The sequence below is a fragment of the Aulostomus chinensis genome, chromosome 24 (assembly GCF_037954235.1).
Source record: "Aulostomus chinensis isolate RoL2024-O1b breed Wild chromosome 24, RoL_Achi_v1.0, whole genome shotgun sequence".
Classification (NCBI taxonomy): domain Eukaryota; kingdom Metazoa; phylum Chordata; class Actinopteri; order Syngnathiformes; family Aulostomidae; genus Aulostomus; species Aulostomus chinensis.
The window spans coordinates 9,564,170-9,592,080 of NC_141343.1; the positions used below are offsets into that span (position 1 = coordinate 9,564,170).

Here is a 27,911-nt window from a genome sequence, read left to right on the forward strand (position 1 = left end):
TACCAGCACTGTTGAATAAAAATAAAATTAACAATGATTAGTCATATTTAGGCTCGGAGCAACAACATTTATCGGGTTTCGCCACAAATGCTGCCATGTGGAGTGACGTCAAACAAAGTTCTTGGCACAAGCAAAAAAACTTTCCACTTTCCTCAAAGGATATTCATTCTGACTTCAATTGCCCATGAGCATCCTACTAAATTCAAACAAGTTGTCTAAGACTGGGCTAAAAAGAGCGTCACCTTGAAAAGATGAAAAACAATGCTTCTGTTGTAAAAGTTGAATTCACAATCAAGGGGGCGCTCAGACCAGCTTTAGGGCCGAAGGTCCGGTGCTATCTGCTAACTTTCAATCATTCAAGTCTCTTAACTTGAGCCGGTTATATCTTCTATAAATTCTTTAGTGCTGTAGTCATAAACAGAGAGACAGATAAAGAGTTAGCACCACTCATCAAACAGTTCTCCCATCAATCCCACTCCTTGGACTGGCTAGAGCCAGAAGGTAAGAGACGCATCAGTCAAGACGCTCATGTCAGTGAAACAGATTTGATTTGTCAGGCAGTGTGACCTTGAGGTGTGTTAGTGGCTCGCATGTATCTTTGGCGTCTCACATGATGCGGTAAGTGATGGGTTTGCATGTAACACACACAGGCGCAGCATCACGCATTCAAGTAAGTCCTCAGACCATCTCACTGAGTAAATTATTACCCCAGGACATGTTGTGGAATATGTTACAGATTTGACTGTCCAAACGCCCTGTGAATGTTTAGTCTTATAGCAGAGGGAGGGGATAAACACAATGTGAAAACACAGAGATGATTGTTACATTTGTTCTGCAGAACTTTATTGAGCCAAAATGTGTGTCTGCAAGATAAAATACTCTTATGCACATTAATATACACATTTTTATTTATTCCAGTAGCCTTTGCCTATTATACAAGATGGTTCATTGAGTGCAGAACAATTGGAACCAAGGAATACTGCATACATGGTAACATGAACCAGCAAAGCCCTACGGGATGCTTTCTCTCACCCTGACTCTGTCCTGACCGAAACACTACCCCGCCCACGATAACCTCGGGTGCAGCGACTAAGTAGACAGCGTCTCTGTGTGACTTCATTATGGGTTCAAAGGTCATCTGACTCAGGGATGAACACAGGCTCAAGGGAAATTGCAGGGAGGGAGACTGTGTTGCCTGCTGACACCCACCCCAGAGCAGATCTGTTGAAGGAGGCTCGTTCTACCACTGTGTCCCCCTTGAGTTCAGGGTAGTCGGGGAGGGGTTCCACCTGCAGGATCTTCATAGGAGCAGGTCTGGGTGCCTGGCTGAATCCGCCAAACGGGGTGGCCACCCTGAAAGCGGTGGAGCGACAGTGTTAACCGTAGCCGTCGTGTGTTCATGAGGGAGACTGCGGTGACAGTTGAAGTGATGCGGCTAATTAAAAGGAAGCACCGGAGGACGTATTTCTTTAAGACGGAGAGGCGTCAGGACTTAAAGGACAATACTGTGCTCACTCAGCATTGCACACTCTCATTCAACTAGCAAACCAAATGATATCCAGTATTTTTCATCGGTGATGTTCATACCTGTTGAAACTCTTGTACCCTGGTACAGCTGACTGGGGCTCTGGCTCAGCCATTTGGGTGACCAGGGTGTCAGCCAAGGCTGGGTCCTTGATGATAGCTTGTTCCCAGGGTGACTGGTAAGACTTTGGTACAGCCATATTGTTGAACTTCTCTGGAGGGATGTCTTTTAAAGGACCTCCATACCCTGGGTGGGTGAAACAACACAGACATCGATGAAACACTTGAATAATGTGTTGTTTTTTTTAATGCACCCCTTTATCTCCCTTGAACTTCTCTCTTAACACATTCTTTCATTGTCTATTTTTGCAGATTTTTCATTTCAAGGTTTCTCCGCGCCTTGAAACTCGAGGCAGATTCAGTTAACAGCATTCGTAAACGTGCGATGCAAAGAAGGCAAAATGTTCCGCTAAATGTCATTTATATGTGATTTTTATCTCTTGGGAAGAAAAACAACAGAAGAACAATTACAGCTGATAAAAGGATCAATGCTGTGAACTGAGAATCATATTTCACATTTATTATACTGTCAAATGTTAATAAGCTCAACTACAGAGCCCCAGAATGGCCATAAAGAGAGAAAAAAAGATATTTAGCTGTAATCAAAATATATGTTTTTCCCACAATTTGATTAATTTGAGAGCACAACACGTATCTTGACCCCATAAACTATTAATTTGTTGCCACATATCAATCAAAGTTTGGTAACAGGTGATAGCTTCTGGCTATGGCATGTGGAGCACACTTTTTGTGGCAATGAAACCATCAAAATGTGGTAAAAAAAAAATTCTATCTATCTTGTGGCCACACATCATTCAAAACGTTCTGAGTATGATTCAGATCGTGGCAGAAATGAATTGAAATGTGAAAGCACGTCATATTTCATTGCCGCAACTTGATCAAAGCGTGGGAACAAGTTACAACTTACAGCCACAAAACATTTTGTTCCTCTCTCTTTGGCCACTGCGGGGCTCCGCATCAATCTGAACGAGTCACGTTGCATTTTCTGTAAACTCCTGTTAAAATTCACAGCAACACAGATCAAGGAGAATCTTCCGTGTGTGTGTGTGTGTGTGTGTGTGTGTGTGTGTGCGTGCGTGCGCGCGTGTGTACACCCAGCTCCACGTGTGTCTCCCTACATAGTCTATGTGCGTTGATGGCGGAGGCCTTTCCAAAGCACTATTCTTCAAATGCAGTGCTTCACTCAGGGGGGGCTGGCAAGCTTGAACATTACATAATGTGGGCCGTCGTGTCACGTTCTAACCTCTCACAATGAACAATCTCCCTTCCTGAGTTTATGTTTTGCGCTGAGGGGGAAGAAGGACAGACAAAACAGACCTGGGGGGGGGAGGGGGGTTATCTTTTTTGGGGGGGGGGGGTGGATATCTTACACAAGCTTGAATAAAACAGTTTTAGAAGACGTGCAATATTGTTCTTGGATGAATTTAGTTCTTGTCGGGAAGGAATGTCATCAACACTCAGTTCAGAAGGACTGCAAAACCAGCACTCTGACCTTTGATGAGGAGAGGGTAAATGTTGACATGGTCATAAACATACAAATAAGACAATTTACTCGGTTCCATTCAAGCGTGTATACTTGACGTGTGAGAGTCTGGGTAGAAAAATCCCCAGTGCAGCGACATGTTACGTGCACAGCTGAGGGCACTATTTTAAGACTGCTTACCATACGACACCGAACGTATGTTGGTCTGATTTCTGCTTCAGCTGGAGTGACATCACTCAGCCTCTAAAGGGTGGTGTCTGGTCCAAAAATAACACCTCACCCATGTGTTAGGTTTACTCATCCTTTAATCACTCCTGGTTTTGTGTCAACTGGGCAGAACTGAGGAATGAGGAAGGATGCGACGCTGACGGAATCAAACAGGAAATGCTTCCCGTGGGTATAACTCAACAACTGCCTCCAAAGATCAAAGCCAATTGTGACGAGGATGGGGGGGGGGGGGGGGGGGGTAATAATAATAATAATTAAAAAAAGGCGGAGAATTGCAGAAGTGTAAATATGAAACAAAGGAGTGGGATGAGGATAGAAAGACAGGTAGAAGAAGAAGAAGACAGGCAGTGGGGACTAAAAACATGTAATTATTTTCTGCCTGAGGATTTGAGAAGAGATGAAAATGTTTGCCTCCATGATCAAAGCCTGCCTGAGTGCAAACATTAAAAAAAAAAAAACTTATCAAAATGCAGTGCTTTGTGGAGGGCAAATTCACACAGCCTCTCCAACAGAGACAAAACATTTCTCCTGTGCTGTGCTCCTTTCAAACCCGCACATATTTTGGAGGTTTTGCATAGAAAAATCTCACAAAGTCACTCCCCCAGATAAGATTTTTGTCAGAAAGGGACTGAAGTCGACTAAGCACAGTCAGAAATGTGCTCCAGTATCATCGTGTTACCTACCTGGAGCGATACTATCTGGATGTGGGATTGTTGTTGCATCTGTTGTGCCGGTCGGGTCGACGCCCACGTTGTTAGGGTTAGTCTCACTTTCAGTCAGAGGAACCGCTATGTTCTGAGGGGAGGACGGAGGAGACGAGTTGTCAAGTCAAGTAAAAAGTGATCGGATGGAGAGCGCGTTCTTGTCCTTGGAAATGGTAGCTGATCCGAACTAATCTCACAATCCTATCCAAAAAACCTTCCACTGCAGATGGACGCCCAGATCATGGTTAGAATGAAAGAAAATAAACTTTTTTTGAGTAAATTAAACCTGCAGTCATTTTTGGGGTTTTTGTTTTTATGGCCACTTGGTGGCAGCTGAAACAAATGACATTCAATCTCATTTTAAGTTTCCTGTCACGTCACACCGCACATTATAATTTCTGGACAGGTGACAAATTCGCGTTTTAATCCAATATGGACATTTGGGTGTTTTTTTTTGTCTCCAGAAACTTTGAGTTTGAGCAGAGTGAAACAGATAATACACATACATCTTTATGCTGGAAGACAAATTCTCTAATGTTCTTTATACGGAGGGACATTTTGTGACTCAGTACCAAGTTCTTAACGTTCTCATAAACGCATTTCCATGGTAAGAGACCCTTTTGTCGGTGGAAGACTTTGAAGTGGAGCTGAGCTCCCCAGCTGATGTTGTTGGTGATCCGTAGGATAAGAGGCTTCAGTCAAAAAAACAGGTACTGTTTTTCAACCGAAGGTGAAAGTAATCAGTTCTATAATTTTTGCAATGTTCTTTTTTTTCTTTAACGATACATAAATATTGTTTTCTGGGTTGGGACAGAATGTTATGCAGTCAAATCGTCCAGCTTTTATCCCTGCAAGAGATCTATGATGATTTACTCCAGAACTTCCTCAGGAAATGTTGACAACTTGAAACAAAATCCCTCCATTGCCCTGAGCGATAAACAAGCCAAAGATATGAGTCTTTCTCACTTCAAAGATAAGGAGGGGGGGAGAAAAAAAACCCTCCCTGGAGCATAACAATTATTTTGTAGGGGCTTAAAGAGGGTAGTGAAAATTATACAAGGCTGCCACACACCCCAGTGAAAGAGGATTTGACGGTTGATGTTAATTAATTCGATATTACCAAGAAAAAAAGTTTTCTTGAATCAATTCAGTGTATTAATGTCTTCCTGCCTCGCCGGTTCAGACTAAGAAAATGCTGACTTGGCACACGGCCCATTCATACACAAAGGGTCATTGTCACTCGATGTCGAAATCACGAGTCCAGTGAACACTTCAAGGACCCCGATATCGCGCGCGTGTCAGGATGTACGTTGATGAGCAAATGTAGACTTGGTGCGATGGAGAGAAAAGACATGAAAACGGATGATTGCGACAACAAAATGTGTACCAACAGTGTTTAACACATCTAAAAACTGAAAAAGAATGTACTCCGCGCGCATATGCAAAGGAATAGTTAGACGTTTTGCTCATTTGCTATTTTGAGTTGAGTAATACGACACCGGTGTCACATCGCTAGCCTAAATATGAAGCTCGGGCCGGAAGATGGTTAACCTAGCTTAGCATAAAGAGAGGGAGCGGGGGGGGGGGGGGGGGACACCTGTCTGAGGGTAATAAAATATCAGTGCCTCTGAAGTGCAACAACCCTGACGGATTCAAGTTTTTTTAGGTCGAGAGGAAAATGAAGATCTCTTGCTTATCTTATCTTTACGGGACGTTTTGTGATCCAGCTAAAACAGACCGAGAAAGAGGATCGCGATCACAAAAAAGAAAACTTGTGTTGCCTTTATCACCAAGCAGAATGCAACGAAACCGACGCGCTCAGATTAGAGGTGCAACAATGCATCGATTATTTGTGAGAAAATCAATCAGCGATTTCGAGAAGCCGTCTTTTTTTTCAATCACAAAAATGTTAAAAATGGTGCTGGTTCCAGATTCTTGGACATTGTTTTCTTTGTAATTTATGACAGATAACAAAGAGTATTTGGAGTTTTGAATGTTGGACGGACAAAAGAATAAATTTGAGCTCATCACTTTGGGCATATATCGGATTTTCTTGATATGATGTCGATTTTTCACGATAAAAACAACCATTCCCTCGTATTTTAACTCCAACATCCGCCCTCATTTGAACAGGATTCCATTTCTTTTTACATGCATGCATCTATTACATGTTCATCCAAATGCGATCACTGCACCTCTTACATTCAACTGCATGTTGTTTTCATTCTGGATGCTTTCGTAAGTGTATTTTTCTGAGCGTCTCTGGCGCATTTTGAAGAGACGGGAGCCACGGTTGGAGGCGAGAGACAATTCCTCCAGCATGATGTCCTTAGGCACGCTCATTTTCTTCCCAAGATCCATCTCTATATCTGAACCAAAAGAGACACACACACACACACACACACACACACAGAAGATTAAAGAGATGCTGTGTAGATATACAGTCTGCACTTGTATATTGCTGGCAAGACAAATTTCTTTTCCTATACACTCCCATTGAACACAAATTATATTCCTCAGAAAAAAAAAGCTCTCTGCATGGTTTGCTGACTTGGTATTACTGTCAATATAATAAATGAGACCTTATCTTGCCTCCTAATCCACTCATGTCCAATGCTTGTTTTGTGGTTAGCGCTGTGTGCTAGCGACTGCATGCTGATCATGGAGATGTCACAGGCCCATATCCAAGTGTGAGATGCATAATTTGCCAGAATATCTTTCAGCTGTCAGTAGTCTTCAGACCCTCCCTATCCCGGAGAGCCACACAGTTGTCCTCGCCTTGAAATAGCATGTTGAAAGGACAACGACAAAGGGATTAGTTACTTTACCCCATAAAAGTATTCATCTCCTTATTTATAGTCTGGGTCGTATCGGAAGGGTTGGTAGCTGCTGCCCTGGTAAATGGTCGGCTCAAAATTTCTCATAAGTGCACGTGTTGGTGGGGTGAGCTGGTGTTTACTGTTCGGGTGATATGTTTGGGGATAAAGCGAATAATGTTATTTATGTTGATAAAGACATGCAAAGAAATAGGAGAAGAGAAACGGCACAACTACCGTCTTGGCCTTGAATCTCCCTGCAGATCGCGTCAGCCTGGATTTTCCTCTCCCTGGCCGACAAGGTGGAGAATAGTGACATGGCTGCCACTGAAATAAGCGGGGAGTCACGGGAGACAACACACATCAGTAATCAAACATACGATGAGACACAAAAGCAAAGCAGCACCGCCCATCAATCGACCAACATCGAGCATCTGTACCACACACAAAGACTGACCGATACTGAATTTAACAGCGCCGTGAAAAGGGCAATGTTAGCACGTCCCTTTAAATAACCTTAGGCTGTTAAACGCCAAGCACATGCTCTTCAGACACAGCAACCAGCTGTGTCAGGGCTCCAGGAATCAATATGTTAGAAATTACTAAAGTGAGCTGAAAGGACCCAGATCTGGAACATGTTGCTGTCACAGCTAATAGGGCAGGAAATAGAAAAGTCTTGACTGTCAACAATCATACAGGTGTTTTACTCCAACCTGAATAACTGCTCGCAAGTTTCCCTTGCAATGCAAAAGTTCATTCACTGTCACGTGAATTGCCTCTTCTGGAAATTTCTGTTTGTTAAAGTTTGCAGGGTTCTGCCATCAATCCACTTCTTACTCCCGTTCTGGTTTAATTTTTGTTAAAAAAAAAAAGAAAAAAGAAAAGACAAAGTACAAGTCATGCATGCTTTTCAAACAGGATGATGTTCACATCAAAAAATTTCAAGCAATAAGAGAACAACTAATGCATCAAGTAAAGAAATCATGTGATTTACTTTAATTATGACACGCGCCGAGCTGTGTGATTGACAGGACTGTACTGTAAGAGATGAAAATCATGCTTGCTTTTTTTTTTCTTGCTTTTTTTTCATTCTTGTTGCAAAGCCACAGATTACCTGCAGAGTGGCCTGTATTATGGCTTACCTGTCCTGTAGGACCCTCAGGGGTGGGGGTGGGGCTGGAGAGAGTCTCACGTTGCGCTCGTCTCCTCAGGAAGTCAGAAAGGTGAGAGGGTCAGACTGGACAGTGCAAGCTGTTGTGGGTGCCTGCGCTCCTCAGGACTGGGGGTTTGTCATTGGTAGCGGGGGCAGGCGGAGAGGGCTACAGCGCCTGACTGAATGAGTGGGTGGGTCGCTGGGGTGGTGGCAGTCTGTTGTCATTGGTATTTAGTTCACAAGCGGAGGGTGACTAAATTTAGAGCCCCGCCACTACTGCTCTCTTTGCCCTGCATCCTTCTGCAATGTTATTACAGTTCCGTAGCAAAATCTCAGTGATTCCTGACCACGGCAACTTTGCTCGGAGGAAATACAACTCTTGTGTGTCCAAAGTGTACACCTGAGCAATCCAACGAGAGGAAATACTGCATAACTCTCGTGTGAGTAATAAAAGGAAACAGAAAATGCTGTAGTATTGAGATTTTAAACAGTTAAATCGCTAAAAGTTGTGAAAATATGATTGAAAGCAGCCAAAACAATAACTGCATATTTATTAATGACTGAAACAGCTAAATAGTGTGGGGAGACGGCGTAGTTAGCAAGAAGTAATGGACTAATTATTGATGGCACACTTGGAAACTCGTATAAAGAATATCCTGTGTCGTTAAACAACATCCAGTTCAGCATGTGTTTAACTGGGTACTTCGGAGAAAGTTTCTATGAAAGTGAATTTGTCATCGGACATAAGTTATATGATAAAAATGAATAAAAACCTTCTGTTTTTCTCATCTATCGTAGGCAAAAATATATTGGCTTTGGCTAAAAGCAATCATTTTGTAGTCCCTTAGGTTATGTCAAACGTGTATGTGGAGATTTTGCTGTGATACAAATTGTTTAATTTTATTCATAAGCATCTTTACAAATCGGATACTAGCTCTCGGTGAAGGCTGCGTTCCTCAATATGATATTTGTCTCTCCCGATAACCTTTTTTGTCAGTTCAGAATTTCCAGCTTTTTAAAAATGGTGTTGTTTGCTGTTCTCATCATGTTGACAACGGCTTCCGGCATAAATGTACACATTTTTTGCCCGCAATAAATAAAAATTACAGAAAAATGAATCGGGACGATCGGGAACCTGTCTTGGCCCACTAGAATTCGGTTCCTCTATATTCATCAGAAGAAACTTTGCCTCATCCGTCACTAAAATAATACGGGCAGCTTATTCGCCGACAAGGTCAAATCCCACCCCCCACCCCTTGCAATTTTGCAGGCAGATTAAAATAACCTTACAATTGGAAACTCCTGACAAAGCTTTAACATAAAGTTCTTTCAGCTTTAAGTGCCTCCGTCAGCTTTGTAGTGTGCAACCAGTAAAATCCTCAGGTGATATTTGGCATGAGGCTCCCTCGGGGCATGAAAACCATTCAGATACTATTAGTCTTAAATGTCCTCATGTGATATAAGAGAGAACGAGGTCTAATAGTGTTGACTCTCTTTATAATCTAGCCTCTGTGTGTTATTGACTTTACTACATTTGTTTCCCCTCTTTTATATCGTATAAATGGAGGCAGTTAGGCCTGGCATGTGTCAGCACATTGAATATTTTAAAACTGCGCGCTTCATGATATAACTTTCATATTCAACAGCAATTAAATGCTATTGGAATAATTTCTAAATGGTTAAACACTATTTTGTTGCTTATCCTCTCCCTCGGCAGCCTTATCTCTCATTCCCTAATGGCTCAGCTACAGTTGTGTTATTATGTAACAGCTGGTCACCATGGGAACAAGTCCCCACCTCACTCCTGCAAGCCACTGCACTGAAAATGGGAGAGAGCAACAATATCGCAGACTATTCATCACGCAAAAAGCTTAATGGGATGGTACGGCAAGCAACAAATGGCCCGGAGCAGCGTATATCATGTTTGGAATGTAGAGAGCAAGGAGCACAAACACAGAATTTGGTGGAATAAGTGCTATTTAGTTGTTTTTATTGATGTGAATCCATATCTGAATTCATTCGGAACAGAAATTGATTGCTATTATGACCGTTAGAACTATGGATTGAATGGAAGCAAGAGAAACAAAACAAAACGGTGTGATAGGTTTTGTGAAATCTTTTTTTTTTTTTTTCCTCCCTTTTTTTTTTGAGAATCACATTCTGTTAACTCAGTGAAAAACCTAGTTAGAATCTTTGGAGATGATAAGAACAAATTAGCCATCTGGAGCAAACTAAACACACACTCATTACATTCTGTAAGCAACTGTCCCAGAACCAGTAAACTATTTAGAGAGGAAACTATTTCAATTGCTGTTTTCCAAAACTTTTTTCCGGAGGGCCCACTTTTTTTTAAAGGCCCGCCACCAGCCTCTGTCTCCTACCAGTGAAGCTGGTCAAACGTTTACCTGCCATGGGGTCATGACCCAATCTTTGGGAAAGGCAGATCTCTCATAAACCAATTTGAATTAATAGATACCCCAAAACAAAAACGCGTTGTCCTTCATCTTGTGTGTTTCTTTGACATAGACAGTGGAATCATAAATAAAAGCGTGACTTAAAAAGGATGGCACACTTGTTTTAAAATCTTCTCTCTGTCTGTCTCTCTCTCTCTCTCTCTCTCTCATTTGCTGGAGTTAGTGGCCACATGCAGATGCACAAATTAAAATGCTAAATTAGTGAATTAATCTAACGTATTAGCGCGTCGACATGCCCACCCACAACAAGCAAACACCGCCAGCATTTCCCAAAGTCTGAAGCTTCGCACACTTATCACTGATAAAAAAAAACAACAACAACTTGAGAGTGTATTCCCATTGTCAGAATTCACAGATTGAAAAAAAAAGAGAAGAGCACAATCACTGCAAGAACCAGCATGCTAAATTATGACAAAGGTCATTTCTTGAAACTTACTGTACGAGAGCGGATCCCCCTCTGAACTATTTTATATATTCTGAGCAGTTCCAACCATAATATCTCCAAAAATCTCCATATTGTTGCTCATATGACTCTGCCTATGTACATCAACACTCATATCCATTCTTAACAACATGCCCATTACCTTATCAGATACACCACAGGGCCACTTCAGGGTATTGTGGCTGAAATTAATACCAGGAATTACAGGATGTCAAAGGTAATCATTGAGACTTCATTGCCGTTCACATTTGCATGCAAAAGTAAGAGCTAAAATCTGAAAGCATATTAAAGCAAGAGGAATAATCTTCCCAAATATTGTTCGAATCTATATGTTGGTGAATAAAAATGAAAAGCTGCTGTTAAATGTGGAATCAAAGAGCGAAGAGAAATCACTCTAAAAAGCTAAGTTGTATCCTACCGCCTCCAACTCCAAGATGTGGTGTACATGGACTTGGAGGTTTGCTTCCCCAGAAGCCTCTTTAACTCAAAGGAGGGCACTGAGGGCCCTGAGTCAGCCTCAGCCATAGACCTATGAGGCTGCCACTGTCTTGGCAGGGATCCGTACCTAACATGACCGGCAGTCGTGGTGGATATCTTAGTTGGAGACACAAATGATGGTAGTGGAGCTCGACTCGGACTGCAACTCTGGCTCCAGGTTTGGCTGCCTGTTTTCTGCGGGGCACGGTAAGACACCCTGGCTTTCCACTCTGCTGGCGGCTCGGGGAGGATTTTACGCTGGGCTGCCAAGCGGACATTTGTGGCAAGGTTTTGCTGGAGGTCTTGGAAAGCGAAAGCTTCATCCACCAAACCCAGGGGATGCCGGGACGCAGCCTCCCAGGGCGTGAGGAGTTTGTGGCCCTTTTCCAGCAAGGATGTCTGCCTGACACCCCTAGACGGAGGCCTGGGGGAAGAAGAAGTTGAGCCTCTGGCTGGTGGAGAAAGAGAGTAGCTTCTGCCAAGGGTCTGTAAAGAAAATCCAGACATATTTGTTTTAGTACGGGTTCATTTGGTTTGGCTGGTTAGCTCTAAGGCCACATCAAATCTGTTTGGAAAACTGTTCTTCTCGACACAGTTCTTGTAAGTGCTGTCATACTAATTATGTATTTCATAGCTGACAATGAGCTATTTTTGTAATAATACATAAATAACAGAATATGAGGTATCCAGTGAAATAAATGACTGTTCAAGCTCTACCATCTATACTAAACTATCTCCACAAAAACCTTTACACAAACAGTGAGGATATTTCTCATAACAACTTGTCACATCCTGCTTGCTTTAATTCCACAAAAATATTTTCTCAGTGTCACAATAGGATTGTGTAATTTCTACATGCCCCATACTGAGATCTCCTGATGGGATGGAGGCAGGCATGACAAGGTTATGCTGGGTGAAAAAGCACCTGACATTATGACTTGAAATTTCCTGTTGGATTTTGCAGGAAAGGAAGTGCTGCCACCGTCTGGTGAAAGATTTGTAAGAGCAGCGGGGGTCACAGGAGATGCCAAAAATAGGACAGAATGTAAGAGAGTGCTGTGATAAAAAAGAGAAATAAAGCTGAATGAGACATGGGGGACCTGGATATCTGCTGACTCGGGTAAATGTTCGCCTGGATAACAGGACGCAAGCATTGATCTGAGGTCATACTTTAAGTCTGCTAATGGAGATGGCCGGGGTGGCCGTTTATTCAACTCTCTTCTGCGCCTATTATGAGTCTTCATTCTCCCAGAAGCAGAGCGGAGCAGGTCTCAGGAATAGCTAGCATGCAGAGACAGATGTTAAATAGCTGATATATGAAGGTGTGTTCCTGCTGTTTCAATAGAACTGGGGTGAGGTTCTGGTAATGCATCCCTCTGGTGTCCTGAGGGTGGTCGGTTTAATTTAAGATTGTTATTCATCAGGAAAAAAGTCTGATTCAAACAGATGTTATACAGCACGAGCTACAAAAGATTAGCATTATAGATCTAATCGACAGGTTACATTCCGATCGCCATTAATTTCTCTGCGACCCCAGATATGTATTTCCCATTGACTGCAATAAAATGTGTGCAATACGTTTACAAATGGGAATGGTTTAACATAATACGATGAAATTTTAATTTCACCTGACATTTTTGAGAAAGTTATTTGCGTTTTACTTCAACGCAATCACTATTCTCAGTATTTTTTTTTTAAAGCTATATACGAGCTAGTTGGCCTTCCACCACATATGTTACAGTGTAATTCGGGGGGGGATAAAATGACCGGTGAAGGTTGTGGGCTATTCTAGCGCCCTTCTGATTAAAACTTCCACTTATAAACAACCCTTTCTGAAAATGCATGACGCACCGTAGTGATAAATGTCAGCCTATTTATGAGCGCACGCTGATTGTCAAACATGGTTGCCTGGATTCAATTATCAGCAAAGAATTCCTGTTCATCAGGTAGTTCTTGTGGAGGAAGGAGTATTCAGGGACTCCTTAAATTGGCATAAGAGCAGGAGACGAGAGGAATATTTCTGTCAGATATTTATAATGTCTCTACAGACTGAAAACAGAACTGTGCTGATGGAAAATCTTTATTTTTAACCTCCACTTTTGCGCACAAAAAAAATTTAATGTGTCACTTGAAATTGCTTTCGCGACAGCTAAAATTCTGTATATCTGAGAGCAGAGTAGAATGGCTTTAGCAGTGTTTATATGAAAGAAAAGAGACCAGAAATAGAAGAAATCCAAAAAAGCATGCTCAAAGGACAAAAGAAAGGAAAGCCGAAAGGGATAAGAGACGTTTTAATGGCACTGCAGTGAAACGTACAGAAAATGCACTATGAAGAGAAACACACAAAGGAAAAGGAAAAGAACAGGAATAAAGCAGCCCTGAACCAAAAATATATTTGTGAACATTATTGGCTGATTTTCCTTTCAATGGTTCTTTTTCATGTAACATTTATGATATATTCTTACAAAACAGAAGCAGGAGAAGATGCAGTGAAGCTAGATGTGCAATCATATATTTGTCTGGAATCAGAAAATATACTGTATAAATTGGAGAGATCGTAGTTGTAACTGGCTCAAGTTGAAATTGAAGCCTACTATCTCTGGACCTCAGCACTGCCTCTCATGAGGCAGCTTAAATATAGTGCCTAGCATGATGCAACAGCTGGTAAAAAGCTTAAAATATAACTAACCCACTTCATGTTGGTTCTAAGGAAGAGACACTAGGGGAAAGGCGCTAAAAAAAATAATCCGTTTACTCGTCTAACATTTGAAGTTTAAAAAAACCAGTGTTTTTTTAAGGAATATTACTCCATCCATGTGCCTTAATTTGAAACCCCACAGAGTTGTTACATAATCTCTGTACTTGTGACATCACTGGCTTTGCAAATTTAGCTCTCTGCTTCAGATTGGTAACTTAACTCCCACAGACTCCACCCTTCTCCTTTCATACATCATCTTGACTTTTTTTTTTGTTGCTTTTGCGCTAAATAACGGTTGAAGCTTTAATACATTATTCATTTTGATTACTAAACAAGATTAGACACATTTACAATTATTGATTTCAACTTTTCAAAAATCAACCTCCTGTCATCCCTATAGCAACTGTCATCCATTTAGTTTTGCTCTCACAACTTTCTTTCATATACTTATTATCATACTCCCCTACATTCTAATTTTCCCTTTAAATCTTTGGTACATGACAATGTGAATTTATCATAATTATCTTATGTGTTGTTATAAATAATTTTCTACAAACATGATCAATTATGCGTTCTCTATGAACATGACTCCTTTTTGCCTGGCAAGCTCTTGTTCGACTGTTCTTCGTGTGTTCATGATGCTCTTTACATTAGACCTCAAAACTGAAAACCATCAAGCTCTGTCCTTTTTCAAATACTATGACGACAAGACGAGCAGGATGTAGTGAAAATCCTGAAGGTAAAAGCACACTGGTGTGCCTAAAATATTCCACTTGCCAGTGGGCCGCAGAGTAGCAAGCAAACCCCTGACTCAAGCAGACAACTAGACAAACGACTAGAATCACTCTTTTTCAACTGCTGTAGGCTTCCACACCTGAGCTGAACTCTTATTAGCCATAAACTTAGGTTTTGGAGCAGATGCAACAGCTCCACTTGATGTGGATTCAGGCTGCGCAGCTACAGGGAAACTAGGAGCGACATGGCTTGGGGGCTGATAAGGTACTGAGGTAGCTGCCAAGTAAGGGGGACTATTGGCTGCTTGGTAGGGAACCTGGGGTGACAGAGTTTGGGGTTGATAAGCGGGTGGGGCAGGTTGCTGATACTGTTGGTTATACGCTTGCTGGTATGGCCCACCAGGAGGTTGCTGATAAGGACTGGAGGGAGAATATATGCTTGAGGGTTGCTGGTAGTGGCTGTCAACCATCATAGGTTGCATGGGCATCCCATAGGTCTGCTGGGGAGCAGGGGCCATTTGCTCATAACTAACAGGTGTGTTTTCAACAGGTGGATTAGAACGTGAAAAGCTGGACTTAGGTGGAGTGTCCTTTGCGGCCTCTGCAGCCTCTGCTGCTGGGCCGTAGGTAAAGAGGGAGGATTTGAGTTGGTAGGGTTGATGCTTCATGACATCTATAACATTGAGGGGTTTATGTGCAGGCTTTTGTGGCCCTTTGCCCTTTTTCTTGGATTTTGGGCTACTTGAAGGGGGCTGCTTTGATGCTGCTGGGGGATAAGAAGGGGACTGAATAGGATTAAATGACCTTGAAGGTGGAGCACGTACATTGGGAGTGTATTTCCACTCGTTCGGCAAAGACGGAGCTGGCGATGTTGATCGGCTTGCCCTGTTCGCTTGCACAGTCTCAGAGTCCACAACAAACTTCTCCATACGAGACTGCCTCTTGGCAAACATGTCAGCTCCCTTCCCTCTGACAGCTGGCATCTCGAAAGCTGATCCAGCAGATGTTGGTTTTAACACTGTAGCCATGGGGTTAATAGGTGAAACAGCTTTTTGGCCGACCGTGTAAGAATGCATTCGCTGTGGTGGAGGTGGAGGGCTCCGCTTTTGTCGGGCATTTTGGTTCGGATCCCAAGGTTTTGGAGAGGGTTGAGTGTTCACCATTGGGGATGCAATATTCACAGATGTTTGCTGTGACTTTGGTGCCCAGGCATGCACAGGTGTCTGAGGTTGTGTCTGAGCTTGGGACCATGTATCCATTTGTGGCTGCGGTGAAGTTGTTGAAGCTGCTGGTTGCCAGGTTGGCTGTGGTGTGGCCTGAGGAGGAACTGATTGACCCCAAGGTGGCTGATGCTGGGCCTGATTTTGCTCTGATCCCCAGGAATTCATGGGGTGCTGACCATGTTCTGGGGGAGGCTGACCCCAGGACGGTTGGGAAAGAGTCTGGGCAGGTACTGGTGTCCAAGGATTCAAATTGGCCGCAGGCTGCATTGGAGGCTGTGCTTGTGCCGTTTGGATCCAAGGAGGTTGAGGCTGGGCAGTCATTTGTGAGGGAGGCCAGGTATTCATGGAAGGTTGCTGTTGCTGCTGAGGATGAGCTGAGGCCCACTGTGGTTGGGCCTGACTTGGTGAATGGGCCTGTGGCCACATCTGCTGTGCAGCCTGATGCTGTGATAGCTGAACCCATGGTTGCTGTGGCTGGGATTCTTGCTGAATCTGTTGACCCCAGGGGGGCTGATATTCTGCTTTTGAAGCCTGTGCCCATGAGGCCTGTGGTTGCTGCTGCTGCATGGGTTCTTGAGGTTGACTCCACGTTGGTTGCATCTGTGGCTCATGGGAGTGTGTCCAAGTTGGCTGAACTTGAGTTCGTGACTGTGATTGTGCTTGCTGCTGGTTCCAGGATTGTTGAGCATGTACCTGGGCTTGTGCTTGCTCTTGATTCCAGGAAGTCTGAATTTGAGATGTCCAAGTATTAGTAGGGGCTGGACGTGACTGTGGCGGTGACTGGCTTGGAAGTTGTTCCTGGGGCTGCACTTGAGCTGGATGCCAAGCAGTGGGAGATGGCTGCTGCTGTGCTTGTGTTTGTTCTCCAGCCCAGGTTCTCACAATAGCAGTCTCAGGCTGTGGGGAAGAATCTGGGTGACCATTTTCCTCTTGAGGTTCCACTTGCTGTTGTGACGATTCGGGCACAGGGGGAGTCAATTTGTGCTGTTCCTCTGTGATCGGAGCCTCCTGCGGGACATGAGGGAGAGAGGGCTCAGGGGCAGGGGCAGAGGTTGGCTCTGATTCTGCCAAGGGAGTTGTCTCTGCGGTGGGGGCTACAGCAGGTGTGGACACACTATTTTCAGCATGCTGAGGCATATTCTGGTTGGTCACTTCTATCTGCTGAGACCAAGGAATAGAGTTGGGATTAATCACAGGTTTTGGTGCCACTGGTGGAGGAGTCTTGTATTTCATTCGTGAAGACTGGAGGAAATTACAAGCCTCAGCCCCAAGGCTGAGGTAGTCTTCCTCAGGACCTGACTCAAAACCCAACTTCTTGTCACTCCTGTTAAGAAGGTTCAATAACTCTGGATTCGGTGATACTTTCGGTTTGTCCTTAAATGTGAACATAGGTTTACCGATATTTTTTCTCTTTGAATCCAAAAGGCCGGTCCTAAATGCAGGGGTAGAAATACGCTCATCCCGGGAAGCAATCTGCTCTCCTTGTCCCGCAGAATCTTGAGAAGTTGCACACACGGGAGAATAAGGAGTAGCTGCCATATTTTGTACTGAAAAAGGCTTTGCAGTACGATTGCTGAGAGAACTCTGCATTTCAGTGGTTTGATGTTGGACAGAGCCGTTGACATTCACAGAATAGTGTTGGAGTTGGTGTTGTTCTTGACGATAGTCTTGCTGCTGTTGATACATTTGCTGTTGCTGATACTGCTGTTGTTCATATAGGTGCTGCTGTTGCTGCTGCTGCTGCTGCTGCTGCTGCTGATACTGTTGTTGGTAATGCTGTTGATAGGGCTGTTGCTGCTCATAGTACTGCTGTTCTTGGTATTTCTGGTACTGTTGTTGGCTTTGTTGGTGCATATTCACATCCATGTACGTATGGTCCTCTTGTGAGGACTGCATGTATGACTGCTCCATGCTTTTCTTTGCAGTTTCCTGCACTCCCTCAACAGGAATCCCTTGGCGCCTCAGATCTTCATGTTCGGCAGCAATCTCATCCATCCTCTGGCGCCGCTGAGCGAACATCAGGGCACCCTTGCCCTGAGCCTCCATCTCCTCTTGGTGGTTTAGTTTCCGCTCAATCTCAAGGAGACCTTTGTCCCAGTTAATAGTTAGCACACCTTTGCCGCTCTGTACATTAGTGAGGAAATGCTTATCAATTTCTGAGTCAGCCGCAAGCGTAAATTCAACAGCATGCGTTCCTTGTTTGTCGTCTTCGTTCTCCTCGTCCTCTTCTCCACTGTACTCTTGTTCGTCCTCTCCAGTGCCGTAGCTCACAAGTGTGTATTTCTTGGCCCTTTGCCGATGTTTCTTGAACATCAACACCCCCCTGTTGTTGGGGTTGGGTGGTGCAGCGGTGAGAAGAAGAGCAATTCGTTTACATTTGGACTTGGCCTCCTTCACCTGCTTCTCAGACAGACTCTCACTGCGCCTGAGCCCTGTGTGGAGAAGGTGAAAAGAGAGTTCAGAGCTCACGATAAAGATTCCAAAGCAGGGCCGTTTAAAAAAAAGACCTTACCATACAGTGGTTTTAAGATAAATACAATCATTCCACCTGTTTGGAGTATGTGTTGTGGGGACAAATGAAAATGATGCACCAAAAATTCAAATTAAGAGGGAGCTGGTCCAGAACCTGCCTTAAATAGTTTTCTTGGATATGCCCAACTGCTCTGTTTTTTTTCGGTTTAGGGAACAGATGTCAATTATGTGCCTCCACTTATGAGGATTGATTTGTATTTTTAACCAAGAGGGACTAATTACAACTGCATTCAAGTGGTAATTGTACTTCACAAAATTACTCCAAGTTATGAATGCAGAAATATTTTCACGAGACGTTCATCCCATGTAAAACTCACATATGACTCACTCATCTGAATACCTAAGGATAGTGCTGGATAGGACCCAAACAGAAATGGTGACAGAAAATTAAGAAATTATGATTATAACAAAAATTGGGTAGAATTAATGACTTAAACTCATTAATATGGCACAGAGTCATGCATTATTCAGCCACTCCACATCATACAGCAAACATAAAAGGTCTAACGCTTACATCTTCTGTCCACATACATTTATACATCAGTCCTCATTGTATTCCTCCAAATTTGCCCATTCAGTTGAACAGAAAAAAACATAAGCATGCTGAAGACGTATAAAAATTCTTTGACCCATGACAAATATCCTTAGAGAGCACACTGCATTAAATCTCATTCCCATAAAGTAGCCGGGAATAGGACCTGAGATGTATTAAAGATAGATTCATGCAACAAATTCACAAGTGCCCCAACTGTCCTTTTGTGTAAGTTACCAACAATAAAACCTTCTTTTTCTATTTTTCACAAGCTTCCACACGACAAAAAACATGAACGATTTTACAATGCAAAGCAGCAATAAAAATACCAACTGAGTTTACTTTTTTATATTCACGCAAGACTAACCTGAAGGTGGAGGAGACAGCAGGAGTGAGCAATGGACTCACTTTTTTAGCACAGTTAAAGCACTCAGTTTGAAAGTATCAGGTAACGGCATGGGGAGCACATGCTGGTGTCTGTCAAAGGCCCACTTCTGCAGGCATCATCAACGTGCTGAGGTTATATTTATGTCTTCTACACAGCTCAGAGAAATGCTTCAGTGTCCATATTCATCACCAACATGGAAATGGGCTCAGACTTTTAACGTATCATTGCTTTTCAGTGACGATCATGTAACGGTCTTTGTGTGTGTGTGTGTGTGTGTGTGTGTGTGTGTTCTGTTTTCAATGATTTGTTTACCATTACTTTGATTCTGTTGTGATTCAGATTCGATGTGGATGTATCTGTTTCATTGGTAGGAATGAGCCCCCCCTCCAACTGCACATACTATTTTGAGGAGCTCACACGCTGAATATCATGCTTTGGAATGCACACATGTTGTTGACAATTGCTGTTTAGTGTTGTCCTATTACCGTCCTGGATCCCTCTAAAAGAATAGATCCTCATTACCCCCCCCCCCCCACACACACACACATACACACACAGAACTAATGCATACCGCAATCAAAATAGAAAAGGTCTGTGGGGTACTCACTGGCGTGCCTTGGCCGGTGTTTGTTGGGTTTGTCTTGATCCCCCTCAGATTCAGAGTCCTGCTCTTCTCCCGGTGTTCCCTCTTTTGAGGGAATTCCAAATGAGACACGAAAAGACCCAGGAACTCCCTCGTAGTGCCCTCCTCCTTCTTCTCCTTCGCTCTGGGATCCAACACTTCCACTGACCCTGGGGCCACCCACACTCAGAATGCCCCTCCCTGATGCTGCGGCCGCCGCTGATGGCTGTTGCAAAACGACCTCCACCTGCCGCAGCATCGAAGGGGAGCTGAGAACCACTCCATGCTGGCCAAGTGGCTGTTTGACAGAACATGGCACATAATGGGATGTTGTAGTTGTGTGGATTTTCTCAATCGCTTCTCTGTTTGAGCGCTCCCCCTCAATCCCATGTGCACTCCCGAGAGATGTGCAGCCCACATTGTCCACGGTTTTCTCAGAAAGAGACAGCTGCAGTTCGACTGTGTCACCTGGGGAGAAGCACTTCCGCACTTCATTGTCATTATCTTTAAAACCATGCTCAAGGCCTCGGCGATCACCGGACGAGGTGGGACACAACTGAGTGCAAAACACTTGAGGTCCCTTGGAAAACTCTGTGTCGCTATCCAACTCCCCATCGTAGGCTTCATCCTGGGACTCAGATATGTAGAGTTCCCGAGGGATTTGGGATCTGTGCTTTGGTGTGAAAATGTGAAGAGTGGTGGTCTTTAAAGTTTCACCAGGAGAAGCCTTTAGGCGACTGTATGTCCCTTCTGATTCCAAGTTTCCAGATGGGCTGGAGCAGTATCTTTGAGAGGAAGAGGAGAAGAGGAATGACTCAAACTACAGTTCTTTCAACAAATCGGGATTAAAAAAAAAAAGAACAAATAATAGTGATTCTATTGGTAAATGAATGCAAAAATGCTCATAGGGACGAATATGAATGGCTCATAAAATCTTGAAACATGAAATATGAAACGATATCTCCACACAAACCGATTTTAAAGCTTTTGTCTTCGTTCTGCTTCTTGCACAAACTGCAAGGCTCAACTGGAATACACAGATACAGTCCAGTCTGTACTGACTTCTCCAAGAAAAGGTTTTAATCTGTAAAAATGGAGTGTGTAGTCCTTTTATAGGTTTATGTTACGTTGTTCACAAACCCCAGATTTTAAATTTGTTTTTTTTTGCCACCAGTGCTCTTTTGTCAGTCTTTAAATGACTCATTCCAGGCGCTACCTTTTGAGAAGTAACTGCAAGCAGTCAATGGAAGTGTCGATGAGTGCATGGGCTCGGAGGAGAGTGAGATCAGCGCACGGTTGCCCGTTAAGTGATACAACCTCGTCACCTTCCTGTACTCCAGCTAGGAAGGCGCGACCGCCTTCTTCTACCTGTGGAAGACAAAGGTGCGGTGATAAAACAGTTTTATCACATGAGTGGGTGTCCACTATGACTACCATCAGAACTTTGATCTAAAAAAAACACACACTTACTGATCCGCCTAAGATTAAGAACACGTATCTTGGGGATGCGCCTGAAAATTACCTTCACGCATGTTGCAGGGAGTCCAGATAAATCTCTGAAATGATGTTTGTAGGTCAGAATGTGATTAGACAAAAACTGCTACCACACAAGTCCAGTTTAATCAGGAAATTAAGAGAATAATGCATCACTGTAGTTCATAAAATGTGGGAGAATACTTATGCCCACTTGTGACTCTGAGGCATGAAAACACCAGAATTACGATGTAAGGAAATAAAATCTCAATAAAACCAAATGCAATGTGACAGGCATCCACAGATAAAATGACGATAACTAAGAATACTCGGACAACGTGTGGACAAACCATTATTTTGACGATATGAATGAGGATGTGACGCGTGTTTTTTTCCCCCTAAATGATTTCTACGTGTGGAAATTTGCTCTTCATAGGATATAAATAATCAACATGTCAGCGCAGAGCAAGGTGACAATTCGCACAGTTCACACTGAAACGCACAATCGGTGTCGCTGACATGAAAGTTGGGCCTGAATAATAGAAGTACCTTGTTTTGTTTTGTTTTTCTGGGTGCAGCTGCATGTGATTCCTACAGGCCAGCTTTGTGCCAGTCCATTTAAAGGGCATTCTTTTCCACAGTTAAACCAATGACTGATGGTTGTGCTCTCTTGTAATTGGTTCCTCAGGCCAATGAAACGGTTCATTAATAACAGGATTTAATATGGAGAATTACTCCATAAATTCTGAGTGAAAGGCTGCCGATATAGTCAGGGGGTGCGGGGGTTATGACTTCTGGATTGAGTTGGTGATTTGTGGGGACGTGTAATTTCTGTTGTGTATTTTTGACTGTTTTGACAAGAACAACATGGAACTGTGATTCAGATCTTCCTGTGGCATATCACACGTGTTTCAAAGATCAAATCTGGGCAAATATTCCATCCGTCCACCCATTTTCTACCACTTATCCAGTTAAGGGTCGCAGGGGGGTGGAGTCTATCCCAGCAGCCTTCGGGCGAGAGGCGGGGTTCACCCTGGACGAGTCGCCAGTTCATGGCAGGGCCAACACACATAGACAGACAACCATTCACACTCACTCAGAACATGCCAACTCCACACAGAAAGACCCGGAAAAACCAAACCCGGAACCCTCTTGCTGTGAGGTGACAGCGCGCTGCACCACCGTGCTGCCCCCAAAATTCCATAAAATTAAAAAAAAAAAAAAAAGGAAACAAAAGTTGACATAAAAGACTAAATGCTTTGATCATCACGCTGAAGATAAATATTAGTTTGTCACAATCACACTGAAGCAGATTTCTCTCAGGGTTTCAACATTTCAGTCAACAGCTGTTATGCATAAGAGTCTCCCAGCTTTCTTAAACTCACGACGTTGTCCCGGAAACAATCTGTTTTGCAGCGAACCCACTTTGTTCCTTTTGTGAACATAAAAACCAACAACATTAACAACAACAACAAAAATCCACGTGAAGCAACGGCTCTATTTTCAGCTTTAATTAGCAATACTTCTGAACATCAAGTCTGCTTTTCTATCAGGATTTAAATTCTTATTTTTTACTTAAATGGCTTTACATTTCAAGTGGATGACAAAAATAGTCGGAGTAATTAATTTTATTTGTAAAATACAAAGTGGTGAGTGATCAAGTCCGAGTGGGAACTCATGTTCAGGTCATTGCAGCAAAGCAATGACGCCACTAGATGGCAGTGCATACACACTAATTGCGGTAGTGGCTTCGTTGTTGCACGCCAGGGGTTAAAAATTCAGTTTCTGTGCAGAATCACAAAATCATTTTGTTCTTATCTCTAGAACGTAGATCACTTTAACTGCCGACTGTCTGGCATCCTGTTTTGACCTGAATTTCGGGGACGCTTCATAAAATGGTGGATTTTGCATCCAACAAAGGCAACTGCTCCTAAAAGAGTATCCAGTGACCGTAAGCACGTGACCGGACCAAAGTCTCACGAGTATCAGCAGCATCCAGGGCAATAAAGTGAGAGGAGTTTGCTTTCTATCCAAAAATAGTTTCCCAGTGACTTTATAGAGCTGCTAAATTTCAGATAAAACCGCCATCCCCGAGGTTTTACGAATTAACAGTGGGCAAACAGGCCCTATATGGAAGCCTGTGTGTGTCTTGTGTATCCGCCGGGACACTTCACCGCGGGGAGGACGGTTGGTCTCCAGGAGAACAGGCAAGACTCGTGCTCCAAAAAAGGAGGGGAAACATTTGTTGTCGTCTCTCCTCGCAACCCAAAGCTACACAGTGAGTTCGGCAGTGTTTAAAACTAGTCTGACGTGACGTTTTGAACAGTCTGCGATCATAACAGATATCGATGATCAAGATTTATTTAGCAGTCGGACATTACATGCTTGTGTTCCCCCTCATAATGTGCATTTTCTAATTATCTCCATTTAATAGGCTTAAACACACAAGAAACTACAGGAACTGCAGGGCAGCTTGATGTGTCCACACAGTTCCTGTAGCTTCGCAGCTTAAAGCAATTATGCATTTACATCTCAGGAAAACGTTCTCCAGCTGCCCGCAGGTACCAGTCACAGGCATTTGGGGAGAATTGTTACTTACGTAATCGCTTATCTGTTCTGGGGGGTAAGAAATCACGTTTTACACTGAATTCTGTTGGCGTTTCATGGTTTTGAAACTTCAAGATGTCTCTTAGTTTTTGTCTTGTGTATGCATTCAGAAATGACTGCAACGCAGACGGTCGGATGCTTCAACCAAACCCAAGGTAAAGAAGACAAAGAAAAACCACATTTTTATCCCAAGATTTAATGCCTTCTTCCTTGATCCGCGTGACACCCATCCACCAAGTAGGGTGACGATCGGACGCGAAGATTTTGTGTAACCCCGCTGAGAGGCAGACTGTGCCAGTCACTTGACCTCTGACTGCAGACGTAAGGTTTTGCAGAAATCAAGATGCAATTGGATCATTTAAAAAAAAAAAATCCTCATTGCATTGTAAAAATCCCGATGCCGACACGAATGTTACGCTCCTTCATTCGAGGGAGAGAAATATGACTTTGACATGGACGATACTTCCTTGACTGCAACTTCAATATTAATTTCCTGTAACTTTCTATAAATTAGCCTCGAAGCTGAATCCACAGTGGACTTTCACAGCTCATAAAATGGCAACTGGCTCTTGGGCGTCAAAACATAAAATCGCCGTCACCCAAGGTTATTGCTGCCTCACAGACGTTCAAAGGTCTTCCTGTCAAACGCAGTGCCCAACCCTGAAGAAATGGAAGCTTCTGTTGCGGCGCTTCGTTTACCCTGCGCTGAATGAATGAGGCGATGGCATTTTGCTGATTGCCTGGCAGCTTAATCAGGTTCCCATGGTGCGCTATTAGGGCTGAGGCGTCTGCAGCAAGAGCTTGGTTTTCCCTCTGAAAGGGCAAAGATAGCCCACGTGAACAAGGGGGTTCCTGGGTAAAAAGTCAGCGCAGCAGAATCCTTGCAGACTTTTACCTGCATTAATTAGCTCACATGCGCTTTGCCACTCAGCGGTCCAGAGCTGATCTGATGCGTGATGACATTCCACATACCACACCAGTGGATCATTGTTACGGGGAGACTGAAACATGTCCAGTTCAGGTTGGTTGAATAGAAGCTATTTAGTTGAACTAAAGACACGAGCACATATTTCTACGATTGATAAGAAGCAGACTTTTTTTGTTTTTCTAAAGTGGTATATTTCGAGGTCTCCACTTGAACAATTTTCAAGTGTTTCTGCTGCTTTAAAAATAAAGTGACCTCATCAAACTTTCTTCTCGGGTCAGGACTCCAAATTGGAGGAAAAACACAAGCGCCCTTATAAGGACAGAACCTTTTACGAGCGGATCCGCTGTGCTGCCTGTCATTACGCACGGAACGCAATCCCTTCCTCTCAGGAAACAAAAACAACACGTTCAACGGGAGCTTTAGAACAACACACACTTTTATCAGAGGCAGGGGAGCCTTGAGATTACGAACAATATTGCCTTTTTTTTCCCCCCCACCGTTTAAAAACAAAGGATTTGGCTCGGCCGTCTTTCCCACAACAAGAGCCCGGGGGAGCGTTTAGACGGACGAGGTGGCCTCAAGGGTCAAGGGTGGGAAGATGCATCATCCTGTACGCAGCTTTTGCCGGGATCAGCTTTAATGCCGCGTATTCACGAAACGATGACGCAACTACGCATATTTTGTCAATATTTGGTATTAAAAGAAATGAAAACAGGCATTAGAGCATGGCAGCATGTTAAATTACTAAGCCTCACTGATAACCTGAACTGAATTCAAAACTTTATAGGGGGCGTGACATTTTGATCCGAGCTCCAAATGACGAGGACTTATTTAAGTTATCTATTTAAACACATAAAAAGAATCAGACGTAGAAATGATGTCACCAGGGTGATGGTGAAATCAAATAGTTTGTTATTCAGGAACGATTTCCCTCGGTCTCTCACATCAACCGGATGCATGATATTGAGCTCATTCGAATTTGTGTGTGTGTGTGTGTGGGGGGGGGGAGATAATAATCACACAATAAACCAGTTGAACTTCACAAATATGAACCTGAGAGTTCTGGATTGAATTGTGTGAAACAAGAATAATGTCTGCCAGGCAGGGGTCTCAGTCAAAGTCAAAGAACTTGCCTCAACTTCTCACGCAGCACATTTCCAACAGCAGAAGATCGAGGAGTCACCCAGATGCGTCTCATCAGCGAGACATTTCTGCTTTTGTGGTCATTTGGCAAAGTGGTGCGACAACTGGAACGCGTCACATGAAATACAATTCTAAAAACATCGGTAAGATGGAATTGTGGTTTCGTGACATGTAAAATGAATGAGCAAAGAAAAGTGCACGTTAGGTTTCCTCCGATATTCCCGTCCAGTCCCTCCTTGACTTTTCAAGTGTTATCGCCGTTCAGTTTTAGCTCTGAAATCAAATCTTTATGCGCACGCTTCCCTCTCGGAGCTGGTTGGATATGACTTTGGGTTCTTGTTTTGAGTCTTTGTGAGTGATAACAGATCTCCCACTGCCCTCAGCCTCACACTCTCTCTTAGCCTTGACCATATAAGGGTCCCGAGGAATCTCGCACCAAAACACAGCCAACACTGCAAAAATGCGGGACTGCAAATTCTCTCAGTGGAGTGGTTTTTTTTCCCCCAAGCTTTTAATTTTTTTGACTTATAGTAGGTTTTCTGCATTCTGCATTTTATATATATATATATATATATATATATATATATATTTGAACCTGAACAAGATTTTCTGTTGTTTTGGTGAGTTTCGTGAAAATAAATGAGTTCTGAGAATCCCCAATGCTTGATTATCAAAAGTCTCACAGATTGATGGATACCTGGGAAACCAGGAAAGGTCTGTAGGTGTCCCCCTCTCCCTCTCGCAGGGTGAATCCCCAGGGCGCACCACCACGCAGCGTCACGCAGATGTAATCCCCGGTACCCATGCTGTGTACAGCTCTTCAGCTCCACCACCACCACCACCACAGCGCGATCATCGAGCTGTCCAGCGCACCAGCAGCACTTTGACAAAACAAGAACCTCAAACCACCGCTGTATAATCCCCATCATCTGAGCTGAGTCCAGCCCGCTCGGATACGTCACGACTCGCGGACCCGCCTGCAGGGGATACGGATGCAACTGGTGGATTGTTGTCCGTCGAAGAACATGTGGAATGTTTTTGTTGCAAACGGGTAAAATGTACCTACTTTAGTCTACTCTATCTGATCACTCTGAGGTTGTCAACACAGGGAGAGTTTATTGTAGCCAGAAATACCGTTGCCCTGTAAACCGCACGCACTTCATCATTCCGCAACACCGCTCGAAGCAAACTTTTTGATGATAACGGGTTATCATTTTAGTTCCAAGAGGTTTTTGTAATGTCACACAACCCGGGGTCCTTCAGACGTGACAGCCACCAACACGTCACTCCGCCCGCATGAAAGACAACCTGGAGTTTCTTGTTCGCGTCGACACGTTTCAACGGATCTGGATCAAATCTCATCTTATTCGCACTTGTTACATGAAGTAACTTGATTTTATCACGTCAATATTGCTGCCCGGGGTTGAGTTTGACTCTGCAAACGGACTGCGTGAACTGTATGTGTTCAAAAAGTCTATTATTACCGCCAAATGTGCAGGTTGTAAGGTTTTGAATCAATGTTACACAGTTTTTTGTGTGTAGGACTATGTTGGGACCCTAAACGCCACATTAAATCGAGACGTTTGTCTTAAATACTGCCAGTTTTGTTTGTTTTTTTTTCCGACAGAAAATCAGTCTGAAAGGTTCTA

The 27,911-nt window shown here is 43.4% G+C and overlaps 1 protein-coding gene across 4 annotated transcripts; it reads right to left on the reverse strand.

Moving 5' to 3' along the window:
• Positions 1 to 797: 797 nt before the first annotated feature.
• On the reverse strand, positions 798 to 27,339 carry LOC147238640 (myozenin-2-like). 4 transcript variants are annotated; one of them, XM_086197585.1, is made up of 6 exons: positions 26,960 to 27,339; positions 7,074 to 7,163; positions 6,223 to 6,389; positions 4,000 to 4,111; positions 1,588 to 1,771; positions 798 to 1,353 (listed from the first exon to the last, which is right to left on the reverse strand). In XM_086197585.1, exons 1-6 carry the CDS (start codon positions 27,189 to 27,191, stop codon positions 1,128 to 1,130), a joined length of 1,011 nt encoding a protein of 336 aa, XP_086053711.1. In that variant the 5' UTR covers positions 27,192 to 27,339; the 3' UTR covers positions 798 to 1,127. The 4 variants fall into 4 exon arrangements, with proteins under 4 accessions (XP_086053711.1, XP_086053712.1, XP_086053709.1 ...); XM_086197586.1 differs by lacking the exon at positions 26,960 to 27,339 and adding an exon at positions 7,979 to 9,204; XM_086197583.1 differs by lacking the exons at positions 798 to 1,353; positions 1,588 to 1,771; positions 4,000 to 4,111; positions 6,223 to 6,389; positions 7,074 to 7,163 and adding exons at positions 9,265 to 11,868; positions 15,639 to 18,469; positions 20,097 to 20,896; positions 21,328 to 21,479 and having other exon boundaries at positions 26,960 to 27,171.
• Positions 27,340 to 27,911: the final 572 nt, after the last annotated feature.